At 42.4% G+C, this 21,571-nt stretch overlaps 1 protein-coding gene across 1 annotated transcript in view; it reads right to left on the reverse strand.

Moving 5' to 3' along the window:
* LOC133618955 (MAM and LDL-receptor class A domain-containing protein 1) overlaps positions 1–21,571 on the reverse strand; it is a 174,288-nt gene that overhangs the window by 125,697 nt on the left and 27,020 nt on the right. The window contains exons 12-21 of the mRNA XM_061979815.2: positions 15,434–15,611; positions 15,244–15,363; positions 15,011–15,165; positions 12,919–13,017; positions 12,692–12,782; positions 12,466–12,588; positions 4,343–4,445; positions 4,129–4,276; positions 3,835–4,048; positions 1,273–1,393 (exon numbers count right to left, since the gene is read on the reverse strand). Of these exons, the coding sequence (XP_061835799.2) occupies positions 1,273–1,393; positions 3,835–4,048; positions 4,129–4,276; positions 4,343–4,445; positions 12,466–12,588; positions 12,692–12,782; positions 12,919–13,017; positions 15,011–15,165; positions 15,244–15,363; positions 15,434–15,611 (1,352 nt within the window). The remainder of the gene's footprint in view (positions 1–1,272; positions 1,394–3,834; positions 4,049–4,128; positions 4,277–4,342; positions 4,446–12,465; positions 12,589–12,691; positions 12,783–12,918; positions 13,018–15,010; positions 15,166–15,243; positions 15,364–15,433; positions 15,612–21,571) is intronic.

Here is a 21,571-nt window from a genome sequence, read left to right on the forward strand (position 1 = left end):
CCGGCCCTAACCAATCTGGCGCCCTAGGCAAGATTTTAGGTGGCGCCCCCCCACATCGGCAGTGAAGTGTATATACTCACAAGAAACCGAATAGCTTTGTCTTTGACCTTTTTTTTTTTTACTTACAACTATACCTAATATATAAAGGGGTGGAAAAGTGACTATTACCTGCAGGGCAAACATTAGCTAACCAGAAGGCAATAACAATGTAAACAAAAAACACCTGCTTAAAAGATCTAATACAAATGTCCCTGAGGAATGTAAGGTGGGAGTACTGTAATTACCTAACGTTACATTATTATTTTCCATAACAATTTAGCCCCCTCCACAATATTAACCCGACGTTAAAACAGAACTAGCTATTTATTGATTAGCAATTGCCGAATCATGTAACATTAGCTTAATGCTAAAAAGCCAGGTTACTATCACATTCTGTAACAGACAAATAATTTAATGTAGGCTAACGTTACCTACCTGCTACCTCTGTCTTTTTCTCGTTTCTCCTCCTCTTCTTTTCTCTTTTTTCTTCCCTGGGCACCTGACAGTTTTGGCCGTTTTGACATCTTGTGTTGATTTTTTGATGGGGTGACGTCCAAAAAGAGTCATGATACGGGAAGGGAGGGGGCGCACCGTGCGGGGGGAAGGGGGGGCATAATGTTGTAACAAATAATATTTCTATTAAATAGGCTTAATTTGCATTTTAATTAACGTGGGATTATTTTTTGTATTTAGAAATAATAGTACCAACTTTTTTTTTTTTTTTTTTCTCCAACATTTGTGGCACTGGCGTGGCGCCCCCTGATGGACGGCGCCCTTAGCATTTGCCTATACGGCCTATGCCACGGGCCGGCCCTGTGAGCAAGTATGCCTTGCTGTCACCTACGTGAGCAAGCGGAAGCCCCATTCAAAATGTGGCTGATCGGGCACGCTGGTTGTAGTGGGCGCTAAATGCTGTACCATCACGGCACCCATGACGCTGACAAGCACAGTTCATTTAAAACCCGCGTGCCGCACCAGCTTAAAAATTTCATAAAAAGGTGTGGGCAGCGTGTCTGAGACTCCTGGTTTATACATAGCACAAAGCAAAAAAAAAACTTTGTATGCAGTGTTATTTCATTCAAAATTTCAAAAATATTTTCGGCTCCCATTGTTTTCTATAATTTGCGAAACTGGTCAAAATGGCTCTTTGACTGGTAAAGGTTGCCGACCCCTGGTGTATACATATGTATATATATATATACGTGCGTATGTGGGTGTGTGTTTTGCGCTAACCTGCCGTCCACATGGTAGGAAAGAGTGAGGCAGGCGTTGGGGTCTTTGAGATGGATCCACTCGGATGCTATCTGAGCCACACTGATGTTTCTGTGCTGTGAGGTGCTCAACAGAAAGCAACCTGAAAGCAAATAAACAATTATAGTGCAGTTTATGCATAGGTGTGTGTGTATCATTTCTTCAGTGTTAGGACTGCATTGAGTGCATGAATATTTAGGTTGTAATTGCATTGATGCTTACTCAATGATAATAATAATGCATACTTGCCAACCCTCCCGGATTTCCCGGGAGACTCCCGAAAACCTCCCGGGACAAATTTTCTCCCGAAAATCTCCCGAAATTCAGGGGGACTCAGGTCCTCAGTCCGCTAACCCACAATATAAACAGTGTACCTGCCCAATCACGTTATAACTGTAGAATGATGGAGGGCGAGTTCTTGGTTTCTTATGTGGGTTTATTGTTAGGCAGTTTCATTAACGTCCTCCCAGCGCGGCAACAACACACAACAACAGCAGTCACGTTTTTGTATACCGTAAAGCAGTCCGTCTGCCGTAAACAGCAATGTTGTGACACTCTTAAACAGGACAATACTGCCATCTAGTGCATTTGATGAAAGCACTTGTGTGCGTGCCACACAGCAATGCATCATCAGAGAGGGTGTTCAGCATGGTTCGAAAAATAGTGACAGAGAATAGAACAAGGATGGACAATTCAACCCTTAACTCAACAATGAGTAGATGAGTGTTATGTGTGTGTATATGTGTAAATAAATGAACACTGAAATTCAAGTATTTTTTTTTATATATATATATATATATATATATATATATATATATATATATATATATATATATATATATATATATATATATATATTAGAGATGCGCGGATAGGCAATTATTTCATCCGCAAACGCATCAGAAAGTCGTCAACCATCCGCAATCCACCCGATCTAACATTTGATCAGAACCGCATCCGCCCGCACCCGCCCGTTGTTATATATCTAATATAGACGATGCAAGGCATTAGTGAGGTTATAAAGCTTTTGCCTGTTAAAGAAAGGAGACTGATCCAATGCAGCACAGACATTCGCGTGCCACGCTGTCACGACCCAGACGCAAACCAGTGCGCAATCATATGGGAGCCGCGCTGAGCGCACCACCAAGCGGGTCTCGCTGCCGGCGACGGCCGGGTATATGGGCCCGACGCTCCAGCGCCATCCATTTTCAGGGCTAGTTGATTCGGCAGGTGGGTTGTTACACACTCCTTAGCGGGTTCCAACTTCCATGGCCACCGTCCTAGCTGCTGTCTATATCAACCAGGGTGAGCCTTTCGTGAGCGCACTGCACGCGGAGTGACCCCTGTTACGCGCCCCCGGCAACAGGGGTGGCGGGCAGGTAAGCTGCGCGGGCGTAGCGCGCGGAGTGACCCCTGTTACGAGCCCCCGGCCACTGGGGTGGCGGACAGGTAAGCTGCTTACCTGCTGCGCGTGACGCCGGCCGCGGCGAAGGCGGACGAGGCGGGGTGTCGGTGCGGTGGGCGCGGTGGTGACCCTGGACGTGCGTCGGGCCCTTCTCACGGATCGCCTCAGCTACGGCTCCCGGTGGGGCCCTCTCGGGGGAAGGGGCCTCGGGCCCGGACCCCGGCGAGGCGTCCCTTCTCCGCTCCGTAAAAGTGTCCATCTCTTCTTTTTTTTTTTCTTCTGTTGTGGCATATGCTGCAGGTGCCTGCTCGTTTTTCGTATGTGGGTAACAACATTTAACTATGTATATATATTTCCGAATTGGTTTAACTGCCACCCGCCTGAATCTATTTAAAATCTAATTTTTTTTTTATTTCAACCACCCGACCCGACCCGACACGCGGATAAAATCTAATTTTTTTTTATTTCATCCGCCCGATCCGCGGATAATCCGCGGACTCCGCGGTTGTGCCCGCAAACCGCGCATCTCTAATATATATATATATATATATATATATATATATATATATATAATATTTAAAAAAAAAAAAATATATATATATATATATATATATATATATATATATATATATATATATATATATATATATATATATATATATATATAGCTAGAATTCACTGAACGTCAAGTATTTCTTATATATATATATATATATATATATATGAAATACTTGACTTGGTGAATTCTAGCTGTAAATATACTCCTCCCCTTTTAGCCACGCCCCCGTCCCACCCCGAACACGCCCACCCCCACCCATCTCCCCCCACCTCCCGAAATCGGAGGTCTCAAGGTTGGCAAGTATGTAATAAAGATACATTTCATTTAGATTTCTAAAGCAAGAAATCTGCGTTCAAACAACAGTTGATATTTTTGAAAGGTCAAATTTGAGTTACACACTGCTTCTTCCCGCGACCTATAAGCATGAGTGTGTATTTGTTTGTACATCAGTTCTCCTCGATTGAATGGTGACCACCCCCACAGTCAGCTGGGATAAGCCCCAGCTCACTTGTGACCCAAATGGTGACAATCTATATGGAAAAGAGACGTTTGCTACGACATAGTGTATACAAGGCTCTACCTTCTGGGGTGGTGTGCTGTACAGGTAGATTGTGGAAGCCCGTACTGGCCAGCACCCAGGAATATCCATTTTCTGTCGGCACGTTGAGCCAGTTGCATTGTCCAGAGTCAAAGTCACAGTTTGCCGAAGGAGAGCAGGCCTCGTTCCTTACGGAGAAATCGTCTATTTGTACTGTGGAATTTGATCCTGGCTCATGGGATGCCCTAAACACCACCTAGAGTAGGGAATGGGTGCATGGAGTACATGGTGGCTCACCTGGGTTGACTTCAAGGCACAGTGTGGAAAATGTCTTACGTTGAACTTTGTTGGCCAGAAAACTGTGACCTCTGCCACCTCCCAGTCTGATGAGACGGCTCCAGAATGTTGCCAAAGGGCATCACCCACTTCCCTGCTCCTCACATGGACAGATAGCTTGTTGGCTGACCCTACAGGCAGCCGGTACCTAAAATAGATCATACGTTTACATCCAGTAAGTTTGTAAAGGTGCGCCGTGCAGGACTGGACTCACCAGAAGCGAACACACATTTCCGAAGGTGAGATGATGTCAGGCGACAGCAGCTGAGCAACTGATTGTTGTGTGGAATTTGACTTGGTTACGGTCATGTAGTAACCTGTAGGAAAGAAACAGATCTTTGTGTGATTTGAACATGTATGTCATTGGAAAAGGGGTGATTTCCGTCTATGGGTTGGGGACAAGATCCTCTCCCAATTGGAGGAGGTCAAGTACCTCGGAGTCTTGTTCACAAGTAAGGCAAGAATGGATCATGAGATCCACAGACGGATCTGTGCAGCGTCGGCAGTGATGCGGACTCTGCATCGGTCTGTCTTGGTGAAGAGCTACGTTCCCATCCCTTATCTATGGTAATGAGCTTTGGGTTGTGACCGGAAGGATATGCACAAATGCCCGAAATTAGTTTCCTCCACAGGATGGCGGGGCTCTCCCTCATTGATACACTCTTAGAAATAAGGGTTCTAAAAGGGTTCTTCTACAAGGGCTGAGGTTCTAACTGGAACCATTTGCTTCTGAAAAACCCTTTCCCAAAGAAAGGGTTTTTCAAGGGTTCTTGGTAACGCTAATGGTTCCAGTAAGAACCATTTTGATCCAGAGAACCCTTTAAAACCCCTTTTCTGAATAATTGGTTTTAAAAGGGTTCTCACTAACACTAAGGGTTCCAGTAAGAACTATTTTGATCCAGAGAACCGTTTTTGGAAGAAAGAGTTCTTCAGGGATTGTTGAAAGCATGGGTAAGATCCTGTGTCACCAGGGACATACTTCCTGATAACATTTGCCAATAATGGTGCCTATCTTTAAATAAATGTTTTTCTCATTAAAATGTTTTGAATGTTTGTTCAATGTCAACATGATAAATGACCACAATATAATATGAACTAAACTGATCTGTAGAATACAATATGGTTCTTTATAGAACCCTCAGAAGACAAGACGGTTATCGGTGAAAACCTTTGAAAAGGGATGTTTTTAGAACCCCCTGTGTCAGGTCTAGATGAAACCCTTGAAACATGAAAGAGTTCTTTGTGGAACTCCCTGTGTGGGTTCTAGATGAAACCCTTGAAACCTGAAAGGGTTCTTAGTGGAACTCCCTGCATGGGTTCTAGATGAAACCCTTGACAAACGAAAGGGTTCTTAGTGGAACTCCCTGTGTGGGTTCTAGATGAAACCCTTGAAATACGAAAGGGTTCTTAATGGAACTCCCTGTGTGGGTTCTAGATGAAACCCTTGAAACATGAAAGGGTTCTTAGTGGAACTCCCTGCGTGGGTTCTTTGTAGAACCTCTCATGGGGGGTTCTGGGTGGAACCTTACACACACAGTTCTAGGTAGAACCCTCCGAAAGGGTTCCAGGTGGAACCTTTATAAAAAGGTTCTACCTGGAGCCAAAAAGGGTTCTCCTATGAGGACGAGCCGAAGAACCTTGTATGGTTCTACTTAGCACTTTTATTTCTAAGAGTGTAAGGTGGGAAGCTCTGTCGCGCGGCAAGTAAAGTCGCAACTCTTCCACATTGAGAGGAGCCAGATGAGGTGGCTCAAGCAAAATGTCTTTGCACGAACTTGCGGGACTTGGCGACTAAGTCATTGTCTAATGATGATACAACTTTGAGGATATCTGTATTACACGTATGCTCATACTTGCCAACCCTCCCAAATTTTCCGGGAGACTCACGAATTTCAGTGCCTCTCCCGAAAATCTCCCGGGACAACCATTCTCCCGAATTTCTCCCGATTTCCAGCCGGACTTAAGGCACGCCCCCTCCAGGTCCTGAGTGAGGACAGCCTGTCGTCACGTCCGCTTGGCCAACCAAAAAGTAACCACAGAACACTATACCTTATAGTGTTCTGTGGTTACTTTTTGGTTGGCCAACGGTTTACGTTGTATTGCGCACCCTGACGGCAAGTGTGGGAGTCGGTTCTGAAGTATGAAGTAAAGAGACGTAACTTCGTCACCTCGCCTGGTTATTGACTCCAACCCAGAATATTACACTGCCCATACCTATGCTCCTTCAAAGGCTGTGCTACTGGCTGCAAAGCATTGCACTTTCAAATACAACAATGAGTAGAGAGGAGTGTTATGTGTGTATATGTGTAAATAAATGAACACTGAAATTCAAGTATTTATTTTATTTATATGTATATATACATACGGGGCGGCGAAATTGGTAGAGTGGCCGTGCCAGCAATCGGAGGGTTGCTGGTTACTGGGGTTCAATACCCACCTTCTACCATCCTAGTCACGTCCGTTGTGTCCTTGGGCAAGACACTTCACCCCTTGCTCCTGATGGCTGCTGGTTAGCGCCTTGCATGGCAGCTCCCGCCATCAGTGTGTGAATGTGTGTGTGAATGGGTGAATGTGGAAATAGTGTCAAAGCGCTTTGAGTACCTTGAAGGTAGAAAAGCGCTATACAAGTATAACCCATTTATTTATTATTTATTTATATAATAAAATACATATATATAAAGCTAGAATTCACTGAAAGTCAAGCATTTATTTTATTTATATATACATATATATATATATATATATATAAGAAATACTTCTAACTAAATAACTGAATTCTAGTTATAAATATACTCCTCCCCTCTTAACCCCGCCCCCGCCCTTCGACCCCGCCCACCTCCCAAATCTCCCGAATTTGGAGGTCTCAAGGTTGGCAAGTATGCGTACGCTAGTATGTCTTTCAAATAATTCTGACCACTACCCATAGGGGGCGCCACAAATGTCATTTGCCAGGCCTAGTACCAAAAACTACAAAAAATGGGACCCATTCCCTCACTGCTTGGCACTCAAAATCAAGGGTTAGAATTGGGGGTTAAATCACCAAAAATGATTCCCGGGTATGGCCACCGCTGCTGCTCACTGCTCCCCTCACCTCCCAAGGGGTGGTCAAGGGTGATGGGTCAAATGCGGAGAATAATTTCGCCACACTTAGTGTGTGTGACAATCATTGGTGCTTTTGAACTTAAATTGATAAATGGATTTGCTCTCGTTCTTGAATGTCTCAGTTTACGTTACTCATGCCTTGCTGATGGGCAGCACGGTGGGAGAGGGGTTAGTGCGTCTGTGCTCGGGATCTTTCTGTGCGGAGTTTGCGTGTTCTCCCCGTGACTGAGTGGGTTCCCTCCGGGTACTCCGGCTTCCTTCCACCTCCAAAGACATGCACCTGGGGATAGGCCCCTCCCACCTCCAAAGACATGCACCTGGGGATAGGTTGATTGGCAACACTAAATGGTCCCTAGTGTGTGAATGTGAGTGTAAATGCGATGAGGTGGCGACTTGTCCAGGGTGTACCCCGCCTTCCGCCCGAATGCAGCTGACATAGGCTCCAGCGACCCCCCCGCGAAAATGGTAGAACATGGATGGATGGATGGATGCCTTGCTCATACCTGCCAACTTTTGAAATCAGAAAAACCTAGTAGCCAGGGTCCAATGGCCGCAGGCCCCGGTAGGTCCAGGACAAAGTCCTGGTGGAGGGTTCAGGGCTTCGCCCCCCGACGCAAAATGATTATTAGCATTCAGACAGGTTAAAATGTTGCTAAAACCATCACTTTTCTATCAGTCACAGTGACTTTTCAAAACAAAAATATTACAGCAAAAATCATATGGGTTGATTGGCATGTTTATTCTGTAAGCTAACTTCAATAGTTTGAAATTATTTTGACAGTTAATGCCAGTTATCCTGTCAACCTTTCACAAGACTTCAATTTGTTAATTGAAAGTATAAACAGTATAAACACTTTTTACAGTAAACAAATGGTAAAACAGTACTAAACAATTCCATAAAAAAAAAAAATTGGTGTCATTATTAACTTTCTGTCCATCCATCCATCCATCCATCTTCTTCCGCTTATCCGAGGTCGGGTCGCGGGGGCAGCAGCCTAAGCAGGGAAGCCCAGACTTCCCTCTCCCCAGCCACTTCGTCCAGCTCCTCCCGGGGGATCCCGAGGCGTTCCCAGGCCAGCCGGGAGACATAGTCTTCCCAACGTGTCCTGGGTCTTCCTCGTGGCCTCCTACCGGTCGGACATGCCCTAAACACCTCCTTAGGGAGGCGCTCGGGTGGCATCCTGACCAGATGCCCGAACCACCTCATCTGGCTCCTCTCGATGCGGAGGAGCAGCGGCTTTACTTTGAGCTCCCCCCGGATGACAGAGCTTCTCACCCTATCTCTAAGGGAGAGCCCCGCCACCCGGCGGAGGAAACTCATTTCGGCCACTTGTACCCGTGATCTTGTCCTTTCGGTCATAACCCAAAGCTCATGACCATAGGTGAGGATGGGAACGTAGATCGACCGGTAAATTGAGAGCTTTGCCTTCCGGCTCAGCTCCTTCACCACAACGGATCGATACAGCGTCCGCATTACTGAAGACGCCGCACCGATCCGCCTGTCGATCTCACGATCCACTCTTCCCTCACTCGTGAACAAGACTCCGAGGTACTTGAACTCCTCCACTTGGGGCAAGATCTCCTCCCCAACCCGGAGATGGCACTCCACCCTTTTCCGGGCGAGAACCATGGACTCGGACTTGGAGGTGCTGATTCTCATCCCAGTCGCTTCACACTCAGCTGCGAACCGATCCAGTGAGAGCTGAAGATCCTGGCCAGATGAAGCCATCAGGACCAAATCATCTGCAAAAAGCAGAGACCTAATCCTGCAGCCGCCAAACCTTATACCCTCAACGCCTTGACTGCGCCTAGAAATTCTGTCCATAAAAGTTATGAACAGAATCGGTGACAAAGGGCAGCCTTGGCGGAGTCCAACCACCAAGCTTGTATAATCTACTGCCTTGTTCAATTGTAAAAAATATTCTGTGCCTAAAATTCACATTTCTATCACAATTATCATACTGTAAACATGGTAAGCTAACTTCATTAAAATTAATAGTCCTGTCAATAGCATGGAATTACAATTCAAATGTAGTTTTTTTGTAAGCCTTTCAAAATAATTCAAAATATGAAAAATTTATGCAAATTAATTGAAGCCATCAGACACTTGAAAAGTGGCACATCACATCTCTAATGTAATCATTTGAACTTTTCAACAGAAATAGCACTGCAAAAATATTAAGGACATACTTCTGTATTTTGGTAGTTATGCTGTCAACATTTAGCAAGATTTCTTCAACTTGGACTTGAAAGCATAAATAGTATAAACACTTTTAACAGTATAACAGTACTAAACAATTCCAATAGATAACATTGGTGTCATTACCTTTTTGTGGCTAAAATCCAAATTTATTCTATCAGATTGATCATACTGCAAAAATGACATGGTAACTTTATGATAAGGGCGACGAAAAACGTTGAAAGTTTTCCACTTGTATCGCTAGCAACGGCATTAGACTTGTGTTCTTTTGTCCCAACGTGGTCTTTTACATCGCTAATTCCTCCGTGTCCGATCGAAAAATCTTGTCTGCACAAGGTGCAATTCGCGTAGTTTTCACCCTTTTTGGAACGGATAATTATTCCCGGATAGGCTTTTGAATATTCTTCACGGAATGACTGCAGTTTTCTTTTCGGTTTAAGACTCGTTTGCCATTTTTCTCCGGCTGATTCCATGATCGTTCGCTCGTTTGGAAACAATGGCAACTGGTGCCTCGTGCTTGGCAGCGGTGCTATAAATAGCCTCGCGCATGGCATTCGGAATGGCTCGATAGGAAGTTACGGGAAGCAGGGTCGATTGTCATTGTTGTTACGCGATTTCGTGAATACAACTTTTTTTTAAATATTTTTTTTTAATTAATGAAAAACCGTATTTTTTATCACTGCAACCGTAACCTGGAATAGGTTGATGAAAACCGTACTAATTACGGGAAAACCGGAGTAGTTGGCAGGTATGATATATATAAGAAATACTTCTAACTAAATAACTGAATTCTAGTTATAAATATTTGGAGGTCTCAAGGTTGGCAAGTATGCGTACGCTAGTATGTCTTTCAAATAATTCTGACCACTACCCATAGGGGGCGCCACAAATGTCATTTGCCAGGCCTAATACCAAAGACTGCAAAAAATGGGACCCATTCCCTCACTGCTTGGCACTCAAAATCAAGGGTTGGAATTGGGGGTTAAATCACCAAAAATGATTCCCGGGTGTGGCCACCGCTGCTGCTCACTGCTCCCCTCACCTCCCAAGGGGTGGTCAAGGGTGATGGGTCAAATGCGGAGAATAATTTCGCCACACTTAGTGTGTGTGACAATCATTGGTGCTTTTGAACTTAAATTGATAAATGGATTTGCTCTCGTTCTTGAATGTCTCAGTTTACGTTACTCATGCCTTGCTGATGGGCAACACGGTGGTAGAGGGGTTAGTGCGTCTGTGCTCGGGATCTTTCTGTGTGGAGTTTGCGTGTTCTCCCCGTGACTGAGTGGGTTCCCTCCGGGTACTCCGGCTTCCTCCCACCTCCAAAGACATGCACCTGGGGATAGGCCCCTCCCACCTCCAAAGACATGCACCTGGGGATAGGTTGATTGGCAACACTAAATGGTCCCTAGTGTGTGAATGTGAGTGTAAATGCGATGAGGTGGCGACTTGTCCAGGGTGTACTCCGCCTTCCGCCCGAATGCAGCTGACATAGGCTCCAGCGACCCCCCCGCGAAAATGGTAGAACATGGATGGATGGATGGATGCCTTGCTCATACCTGCCAACTTTTGAAATCAGAAAAACCTAGTAGCCAGGGTCCAATGGCCGCAGGCCCCGGTAGGTCCAGGACAAAGTCCTGGTGGAGGGTTCAGGGCTTCGCCCCCCGACGCAAAATGATTATTAGCATTCAGACAGGTTAAAATGTTGCTAAAACCATCACTTTTCTATCAGTCACAGTGACTTTTCAAAACAAAAATATTACAGCAAAAATCATATGGGTTGATTGACATGTTTATTCTGTAAGCTAACTTCAATAGTTTGAAATTATTTTGACAGTTAATGCCAGTTATCCTGTCAACCTTTCACAAGACTTCAATTTGTTAATTGAAAGTATAAACAGTATAAACACTTTTTACAGTAAACAAATGGTAAAACAGTACTAAACAATTCCATTAAAAAAAAAATTGGTGTCATTATTAACTTTCTGTCCAAGCTTGTATAATCTACTGCCTTGTTCAATTGTAAAAAAAATATTCTGTGCCTAAAATTCACATTTCTATCACAATTATCATACTGTAAACATGGTAAGCTAACTTCATTAAAATTAATAGTCCTGTCAATAGCATGGAATTACAATTCAAATGTAGTTTTTTTGTAAGCCTTTCAAAAGAATTCAAAATATGAAAAATTAATGACAATTAATTGAAGCCATCAGACACTTGAAAAGTGGCACATCACATCTCTAATGTAATCATTTGAACTTTTCAACAGAAATAGCACTGCAAAAATATTAAGGACATACTTCTGTATTTTGGTAGTTATGCTGTCAACATTTAACAAGATTTCTTCAACTTGGACTTGAAAGCATAAATAGTATAAACACTTTTAACAGTATGTCGTGCTGTGAAATACAGCCGACAGGATTGCGCACCAAACACGAAGCAAGGCCAAAGCGCATATGCATGGTGCAGGAGAACAAAGGACTTCTTTCATTTAAGGTTTGTGATAAACCATCAAACTCATTCGTTAAAAGGACTCTATAGTAATATAAAGCGAATTTTTCTGGACATTATCATGCAAGAAAAGTTTATTTTTGGGACCGCGATCACCGCGTAATGATTTTTAAAGGTTGCATTACAAACATTTAACTGTCCCATGTGATCAGCCAGTGCGATTGGAAATCCATGCTCAATTATTGCCTCCGTAAATAAAACTTCGGCATTTATCACATCCAAAGAATCTGTTTGGGCGACGAAAAACGTTGAAAGTTTTCCACTTGTATCGCTAGCAACGGCATTAGACTTGTGTTTTTTGGTCCCGACGTGGTCTTTTACATCGCTAATTCCTCCGTGTCCGATCGAAAAATCTTGTCTGCACAAGGTGCAATTCGCGTAGTTTTCACCCTTTTTTTTTTTTTAATTAATGAAAAACCGTATTTTTTATCACTGCAACCGTAACCCGGAATAGGTTGATGAAAACCGTACGAATTACGGGAAAACCGGAGTAGTTGGCAGGTATGCTTGCTGATTGCACTCACCATTCTCTGTACCAAACGTGTGATCCACGTTGTTCTTTGTGCCTCTCTCGCGTCCCCAATGTCCCTCGTGGCTGACGTCCCTCTCAAAGCCGCACCAGCCGGATTCAAAGCCGCAGATTGGACCTGATATGATTTGGAAAAAACGTACAAAGCGGTGGTAAACGTATCGCTGCATATCTGGGAAAAAAAACAACAATATTGTGCAAAAAAAGAAGTGTCCACTCACTGTCTTCACGGCAGTCCCCAATGCTCACTGTGACATCATCAAGTGCAATGAATCCCTCACTGGTACTGCTTCTGTGGCCGGTGAACATCACCTGAGGAAACAAATACATTCATCCAAAAATTCTTTTCAGCGGTAGTTTTAGATTTCACAGGCTATCTCATCTAAAATATCACATCTTGTTCAATAACGATTGTGCACACTTGACAGTTAAATGAGCACAAATATACCCGTGTCATTTCATCCTTTACGTCGATGGTCACTTGTGCTTGGATCCATTCGGGATACTGGCTCCCTTTGCGAGTCCAGATCAGCATCTCTGAGGAATTCTATTAGAAATAAAACTGAATGTTTATACTATTGCACAGTATTAGGGATATAAAAAGGTTGGTACTACCATGCAGAGGTGGGTAGAGTAGCCAGAAATTGTACTCAAGTAAGAGTACTGTTACTTTAGAGATTTATTACTCAAGTAAAAGTAAGGAGTAGTCACCCAAATATTTACTTGAGTAAAAGTAAAAAGTATGTTGTGAAAAAACTACTCAAGTACTGAGTAACTGATGAGTAACATACACACACACATCATATCATATCATATCATATATATATATATATATATATATATATATATATATATATATATATATATTATCATATATATATATATATATATATATATATATATATCCATCCATCCATCCATCCATCTTCTTCCGCTTATCCGAGGTCGGGTCGCGGGGGCAGCAGCCTAAGCAGGGAAGCCCAGACTTCCCTCTCCCCAGCCACTTCGTCCAGCTCTTCCTGTGGGACCCCGAGGCATTCCCAGGCCAGCCGGGAGACATAGTCTTCCCAACGTGTCCTGGGTCTTCCCCGCGGCCTCCTACCGGTCGGACGTGCCCTAAACACCTCCCTAGGGAGGCGTTCGGGTGGCATCCTGACCAGATGCCCGAACCACCTCATCTGGCTCCTCTCCATGTGGAGGAACAGCGGCTTTACTTTGAGCTCCCCCCGGATGACAGAGCTTCTCACCCTATCTCTAAGGGAGAGCCCCGCCACCCGGCGGAGGAAACTCATTTCGGCCGCTTGTACCCGTGATCTTGTCCTTTCGGTCATAACCCAAAGCTCATGACCATAGGTGAGGATGGGAACGTAGATCGACCGGTAAATTGAGAGCTTTGCCTTCCGGCTCAGCTCCTTCTTCACCACAACGGATCGATACAGCGTCCGCATTACTGAAGACATATACACACACACATATATATATATATATATATGTATGTACATACATTGATATATACAGAATTTATATATATATACACATATATATATATATATATATATATATATATATAGAATTTATATTTATTTATTTTGCCATTTTTGTTTACATGTTAAAGGTGTTTTAATGAATATACATGCATGTTTAACACATATAGATTCCTTTCTTTCATGAAGACAAGAATATAAGTTGGTGTATTACCTGATTCTGATGACTTGCATTGATTGTAATCAGACAGTAACGTCCACGTTTTCAAATGGAGGAGAAAAAAAGTTCCTCCTTTCTGTCTAATACCACATGAAAGTGGTTGGTTTTTGGCATCTTATTTGTCCAGCTTCCATATTCGTTTTTATACTCTTTACAAGAAATACATTGGCGGCAAACTCCGTAGCTTGCTAGCTTGTTTGCGCTGGCTTTCGGAGACTCTTATTTTGAAAGCGCAGGCGCGACGGAGCGGCACTTTTATTGTGAAGACAGGAACTGTGCAGTCAGTCTTTAGGCTTTTGACGGGATGTACGGTTGAAATAAAAAAGGGTCTTTTTTCCTTCACACTTTTGATTGATTGATTGGAACTTATGTTAGTAGATTGCACAGTACAGTACATATTCCGTACAATTGACCACTAAATGGTAACACCCGAATAAGTGTTTCAACTTGTTTAAGTAAGGTCATGTGACCCCTGGCTCTGTTTGATTGGTCCAACGTCACCAGTGACTGCATCTGATTGGTGGAACGGAGTGAACGTCACCAGTGACTGTATTTGTTAAAACGCAGGCACTTTGAAGGTCTGTCTGACAGACCAAAACAAACAAAGCGTGCATTAACAGATCGATAAAAATTCGTAGCGAGTAGCGAGCTGAATGTAGATAAAAGTAGCGGAGTAAAAGTAGCGTTTCTTCTCTATAAATATACTCAAGTAAAAGTAAAAGTATGTTGCATTAAAACTACTCTTAGAAGTACAATTTATCACAAAAGTTACTCAAGTAGATGTAACGGAGTAAATGTAGCGCGTTACTACCCACCTCTGCTACCATGTGACTTACTGTCTTAACCAGCAGATCAATGGCTGACACTGAAGGGCCCAACATGTAATACCAGAATCCAACACAAACTCGTGATGTCCCATCGTTGAGGGGAAGAGAGATGCTGGCTTTCTCGCCCCCCTTGAATGCAGATCCATTGAGAAGTAAATAAAAACCTTTGGAAAACGCAGAACAAAGATTGATTATCCTCAGATGAATCAACTAAGCCTCACTTAGGAGCTAGCTATACCTACCTTGGTTATTTTCTTCAGTGTGATCATATAAAGGTCCGTCCCAAAGCTCGTCCACTTGAAGTCCTCTACTCAGTGTCCAGTTAAAATCATCATCAACCTCCTGGACCCAGTTGCACAGACCTGTGTTAAAGAGACGTGTTTAGAAAGACTAAAGACCACAGGATTATGAAAGTCTGTGATGGATGTTGACCTTGTTCAAAGGTGCAGTGAATGCCAGGGTTCGGAGGAGTGGTGGTGGTGGTGGCAGGATTTGGGGTGGTGGTCGGGATGGTATCCAAACAAGACTTGTTTCTTATGATGTGAACATCATCGAGGGAAAAACTTGAACCCAGTATACTGGAGCCTGTATTGTTGGCTTGCAGGATAATCTGTTTTAAAGCATAATACTTCATTTATTCAGGTGACCAACCAATCAAAACAGTTAAATTACAGTATTCACATTCATATATTTCCGGGTTGGGGAGGAGATCTTGCCTCAAGTGGAGGAGTTCAAGTACCTCAGAGTCTTGTTCACGAGTGAGGGAAGAGTGGACGGTGAGATCGACAGGCGGATCGGTGCGGCGTCTTCAGTAATGCGGACGCTGTATCGATCCGTTGTGGTGAAGAAGGAGCTGAGCCGGAAGGCAAAGCTCTCAATTTACCGGTCGATCTACGTTCACATCCTCACCTATGGTCATGAGCTTTGGGTTATGACCGAAAGGACAAGATCACGGGTACAAGCGGCCCAAATGAGCTTCCTCCACCAGGTGGCGGGTCTCTTCCTTAGAGATAGGGTAGAAGCTCTGTCATCCGGGGGGAGCTCAAAGTAAAGCCGCTGCTCCTCCACATGGAGAGGGGCCAGATCAGGTGGTTCGGGCATCTGCTCAGGATGCCACCCGAACGCCTCCCTAGGGAGGTGTTTCGGGCATGTCCGACCGGTAGGAGGCCACGGGGAAGACCCAGGACACGTTGGGAAGACTATGTCTCCCGGCTGGCCTGGGAACGCCTCGGGATCCCCCGGGATGAGCTGGACGAAGTGGCTGGGGAGACGGAAGTCTACCCGACCTCGGATAAGCGGAAGAAGATGGATGGATGGATGGACATTCATATGTGGTCTGTGTTTGTTGCTAACTTGGCAACCTGTTCCTTGTGTGTCACTATCCTACCATCTCTCTACTCTCCCTTGATTAGGTACCCTGACAGCACATTCCTTTAATCTTAAGAGTAGAAGTAACTAAGGCTGAAACGACGCGTCGACGTAGTCGACGTCATCGGTTACGTAAATACGTCGACGGCGTTTTTGTGCGTCGGCGCGTCGCATATTTACGTCACACTACTGTCATGGCGGAGCGCAAAGCAGACGATGCGAGCGAGGGGAAAAAAGCACGCCAAAAGTCGTCAAAAGTGTGGGAGTATTTCAATAAACGGCCTAATAATGTTGTTGTATGCACACTGTGTCGAGCGGAAATGGCCTATCATAGCAGCACAACGGCTATGAACGAACATTTGAAAAGAAAACCCCCGACAGCGTTCTTGCCATCACCATCAACTAGTCAATCGTCCGCGTGCGTATACGTTGTCATTATTACACAAAAACATGAATGTGTCATTTGTATCTGCGTTGTAAATTCATAAACTAAAGCACCGTTTGCTCTGAGAGGCGCGTTTGGCGTGCCTGTTCAGTGTTTACAAAGACGCGCTCCTCTTTAACGCTGTGGAGAGGCGGCGGCGGCGAGCGAGCGGCGAGGCGGGGCGCGCCGGGAGCGACGCCGCAAGAGACAGGGGACGACGAGCGAGCGAGGAAGAGGAGCTGAAAAGCGAGGAAAGAAAGAGAAAAGAGTTGGAAGAGAAAAGACTAAAAGATTAAAAGATTGTAAACCTGACAAAGCCGTCTGGCGTTCAGTCTGTCGGTCCTGAAAGAACCCCACGGCACAAGACGTGTCACAAACGCTAACGTTAATTAGTTGTGCAAATACCTTTTACAACATTAACAGTTACATATACTATGTACAAACCAACAATTAACTTTCACTTTAATCATACTATCATTGTTGTGTTGTTAAGCAAAATAAGCAATACTTTTACTTTTGTTGAAATGTTTACACTGTACACTTATTTGTATTGGATGTTTATCTTTATTTTTGCACATTTTAGCAAATAAGCAATACTTTTACTTTTGTTGAAATGTTTACACTTGTTACAGAATATTTCCGTTTTGCACTTTTTTGTATTGGATGTTTATCTTTATTTTTGCACATTTTAAAGCAAAATAAGCAATACTTTTACTTTTGAAATGCTTATACTATTCCAGAATATTAAGATTTGCACTGGATGTTTACTTTTATATTTGCACATTAAAAAGCAAATAAGCTACTTTTAATTTTGTTAAATGTTAAAAGTTTTAAATGTTTACATTGTTACAGAATATTTTGTCATGTTGTTGTCAATGTTGACTGAGTGGCCATACTTTTTTTTTTTGTAAATAAAAGCCATGCCTTTTGAAAAAACTGGCCTACATTTATTTTTTCCTCTTCATTTTAAATAAATAAAAAAAATCGGTAAAAGGAAAAATAATCTATAGATTAATCGAAAAAATAATCTATAGATTAACCGATTAATCGAAAAAATAATCTATTGATTAATTGATAGAAAAATAATCGTTAGCTGCAGCCCTAGAAGTAACTAGTCTGCAGTAGTCAAGGTTCTGTTCTTCACAAGAGGCCGTTTATCCTTTGCTCTGTCGCCAAGTGCCTGTTCAGTTGGTTTTCCTTAAAGTATGAGAACTGTAGTTCTAGTCCTGCTCCATGTGTAAAGGGCTTTAAACGGGAACTGCCCTTTTTGGGGAATTTGGCCCCTCATCCACAATCCATATGTGACACAAGGAGCACAAATCTTTTTCTTGTTTGTAAATTGTAGATAGTGAAACACTCGTAATAAGTGGCGGCTAACCATGCCGGTAATTGGGATTCATCTGTTCCGCCTAAAAAGCCTTCTAAAATATCAACTAAGAACTGACGACAACACTTTATTTACATGCCGTGACATGCATATTAACCAAGTATTCACAACGTTATTATTGTAAGAGTTAACAAAGAGGAACTACTTCTCTGCCGTTGTGACATATTCCCTTGCTCATATGGCTCCTCCCACCACTGCCGATTAGCCAGGGACTAACTGGCTTTAGCTACTGATACCGTTGGTTGGTATCCGCCATGAAATAAAGAAGAAGGAGAAGGAACTTGAACTGCTTCTGCTCCTCCCAAGAAAAGTTATTGCTGGATTATAAATCATGCATCTCACTTGTATAGTAGAAGGTTGTGGCACCAGGCTGGGAAGTTAGTCAACTGTAAAAATCCACACTCTACCAAACTGATACTATACGATTCCACTTCCCCCAACAAATGAAGTGCAGCATAAAACTTTCGCAACATCACTAGCACTTTTGTATCCGAGGAATTGATTAGCAATACTGCTACATGATAATGTTCTTAGGCTGTCACCAAGTCTGCCATGATTAGCGGTAGCAAACACCAGAGGTGGGACCAAGTCATTGTTTTGCAAGTCACAAGTAAGTCTCAAGTCTTTTCCCTCAAGTCCGAGTCAAGACAGGCAAGCCCCGAGTCAAGTCCAAAGTCAAGACTGGAAAGTCTCAAGTCAAGTCCTAAGTCCTGCATTTTGAGTTTCGAGTCCTTTCAAGTCCTTTTAACCACAGACTAATACATTAACACAGATTGTGTATGCTTTTCAAACGCTGTATTTATTTATTAAAACAAGTGCATTTTAAATTGCAGGAAAGAAAATTGTGCTGACATTGCACTTTATAATAGCACATATTAACCAGTCATTTTAAATATTAACTCATTCCTTTACAGAACAAACACATTAAAAAATAAAGTGCAAATGTACTTATTTGTACAAAAGTGTTAACATTGAAAAAACATGACATATACGTGAACATAACAAAAAAGTTGTACTTTTTATATGTCAGGGCCCTATGCTGCATTGCATTTGCAAAAGACCAAATTAGCCAAGAGTCTGTCAGTCATTTGTGCACGATGGGGGCGTAGTATTTATTTTACCTTTATTTTACTATTTTTGTCTTTTTTTAGGTGGCTAAAATACGCGGTGCTGCTGACCGCCGTCTAACGTTACGTGTGATATATTGACTAACGTAACCCTGCTTAAAAAAAAATCACTGAACAAAAAGTATGAATAAGGTAGTGAACTGCAACAGATTCCCGTGTTTGCAATAACGTTATAACGTTAGCAGTGAGTTTACAGCCTCACTGATTTAACTACACAGCAAATAAAAGTCACGTTACTTAGCCAAACGTTATCTTACATTCAAAACTTACCGTTCTTTGTGCAACTTCAAATGCCGGACGAAGTTGGAAGTTGTTGCCTCTCCATCAGTAATTTTCGAACCGCATGTGTTGCATACTGCAAACCGTTTTGTGTTGACCACCTCGTAATTTTTATACCCAAACAAAATTATTTTAGGTATCATTTTTTGTTCACTGGCGTGTGGTTTGGACATGTCTTCTTCCTTGGTTGTCCTGCAATTTGATTGGATGAATGCTGTGTGATGAAAACAAAGTAGATCTAATTTGATTGGCTGTTGTACTGAGAGCACACCAGCTGACACACGCAACGCTGATAGACAAGTACACAATGAAAAATACGGAGCGCTCCCGAATAACTTTTTCATCTTTGGGTTTTGGGGAAAGTAGCAAGTCATGTCAAGTCATGTCAATTCAAAAGGCTCAAGTCCAAGTGAAGTCACAAGTCATTGATGTTAAAGTCTAAGTCGAGTTGCAAGTCTTTTTACATTTTGTCAAGTCGAGTCTAAAGTCATCAAATTCATGACTCGAGTCTGACTCGAGTCCAAGTCATGTGACTCGAGTCCACACCTCTGGCAAACACAGAACAAGCTCGCTATATTGGCGGAAGAAGTATTTGTTGCTTTGTGCCTTCAGGAAAGAAATGACGGTAATGTTTAAAATGAACAAACTACTGTAAACATTACATATTATCATTATATTACATACAGTATACATACCTGCCAACTTTTGAAATCAGAAAAACCTAGTAGCCAGGGTCCAGCGGTAGGTCCAGGACAAAGTCCTGGTGGGGGGTTCAGGCTTCGCCCCCCCGACGCAAAATGATTATTAGCATTCAGACAGGTTAAAATGTTGCTAAAACCATCACTTTTCTATCAGTCACAGTGACTTTTCAAAACAAAAATATTACAGCAAAAATCATATGGGTTGATTGACATGTTTATTCTGTAAGATAACTTCAATAGTTTGAAATTATTTTGACAGTTAATGCCAGTTATCCTGTCAACCTTTCACAAGACTTCAATTTGTTAATTGAAAGTATAAACACTTTTTACAGTAAACAAATGGTAAAACAGTACTAAACAATTCCATTAAAAAAAAAAATTGGTATCATTATTAACTTTCTGTCCAAGCTTGTATAATCTACTGCCTTGTTCAATTGTAAAAAATATTCTGTGCCTAAAATTCACATTTCTATCACAATTATCATATTGTAAACATGGTAAGCTAACTTCATTAAAATTAATAGTCCTGTCAATAGCATGGAATTACAATTCAAATGTGGTTTTTTTGTAAGCCTTTCAAAAGAATTCAAAATATGAAAAATGAATGAAAATTAATTTAAGCCATCAGACACTTGAAAAGTGGCACATCACATCTCTAATGTAATCATTTGAACTTGTCAACAGAAATAGCACTGCAAAAATATTAAGGACATACTTCTGTATTTTGGTAGTTATGCTGTCAACATTTAACAAGATTTCTTCAACTTGGACTTGAAAGCATAAATAGTATAAACACTTTTAACAGTATAACAGTACTAAACAATTCCAATAGATAACATTGGTGTCATTACCTTTTTGTGGCTAAAATCCAAATTTATTCTATCAGATTGATCATACTGCAAAAATGATATGGTAACTTTATGATAAGTTTACTTGAAGTGGCATAAAACACTGAAAGTGATTGTTCCTATAACCCCTTTGTTTCAAATGTTTGTTCCACTTGTGGCAGTCGGGCACCAGCATACCGTCTTTGACAACTTGAAGTGGCATAAAACACTGAAAGTGATAGTTCCTATAACCCCTTTGTTTTAAATGTTTTATGCCACTTCAAGTTGTCAAAGACGTGCTGTGAAATACAGCCGACAGGATTGCGCACCAAACACGAAGCAAGGCCAAAGCGCATGCATGGTGCAGGAGAACAAAGGACTTCTTTCATTTAAGGTTTGTGATAAACCATCAAACTCATTCGTTAAAAGGACTCTATAGTAATATAAAGTGAGTTTT

Source organism: Nerophis lumbriciformis, linkage group LG19 (genome assembly GCF_033978685.3).
Source record: "Nerophis lumbriciformis linkage group LG19, RoL_Nlum_v2.1, whole genome shotgun sequence".
NCBI classification, from domain to species: domain Eukaryota; kingdom Metazoa; phylum Chordata; class Actinopteri; order Syngnathiformes; family Syngnathidae; genus Nerophis; species Nerophis lumbriciformis.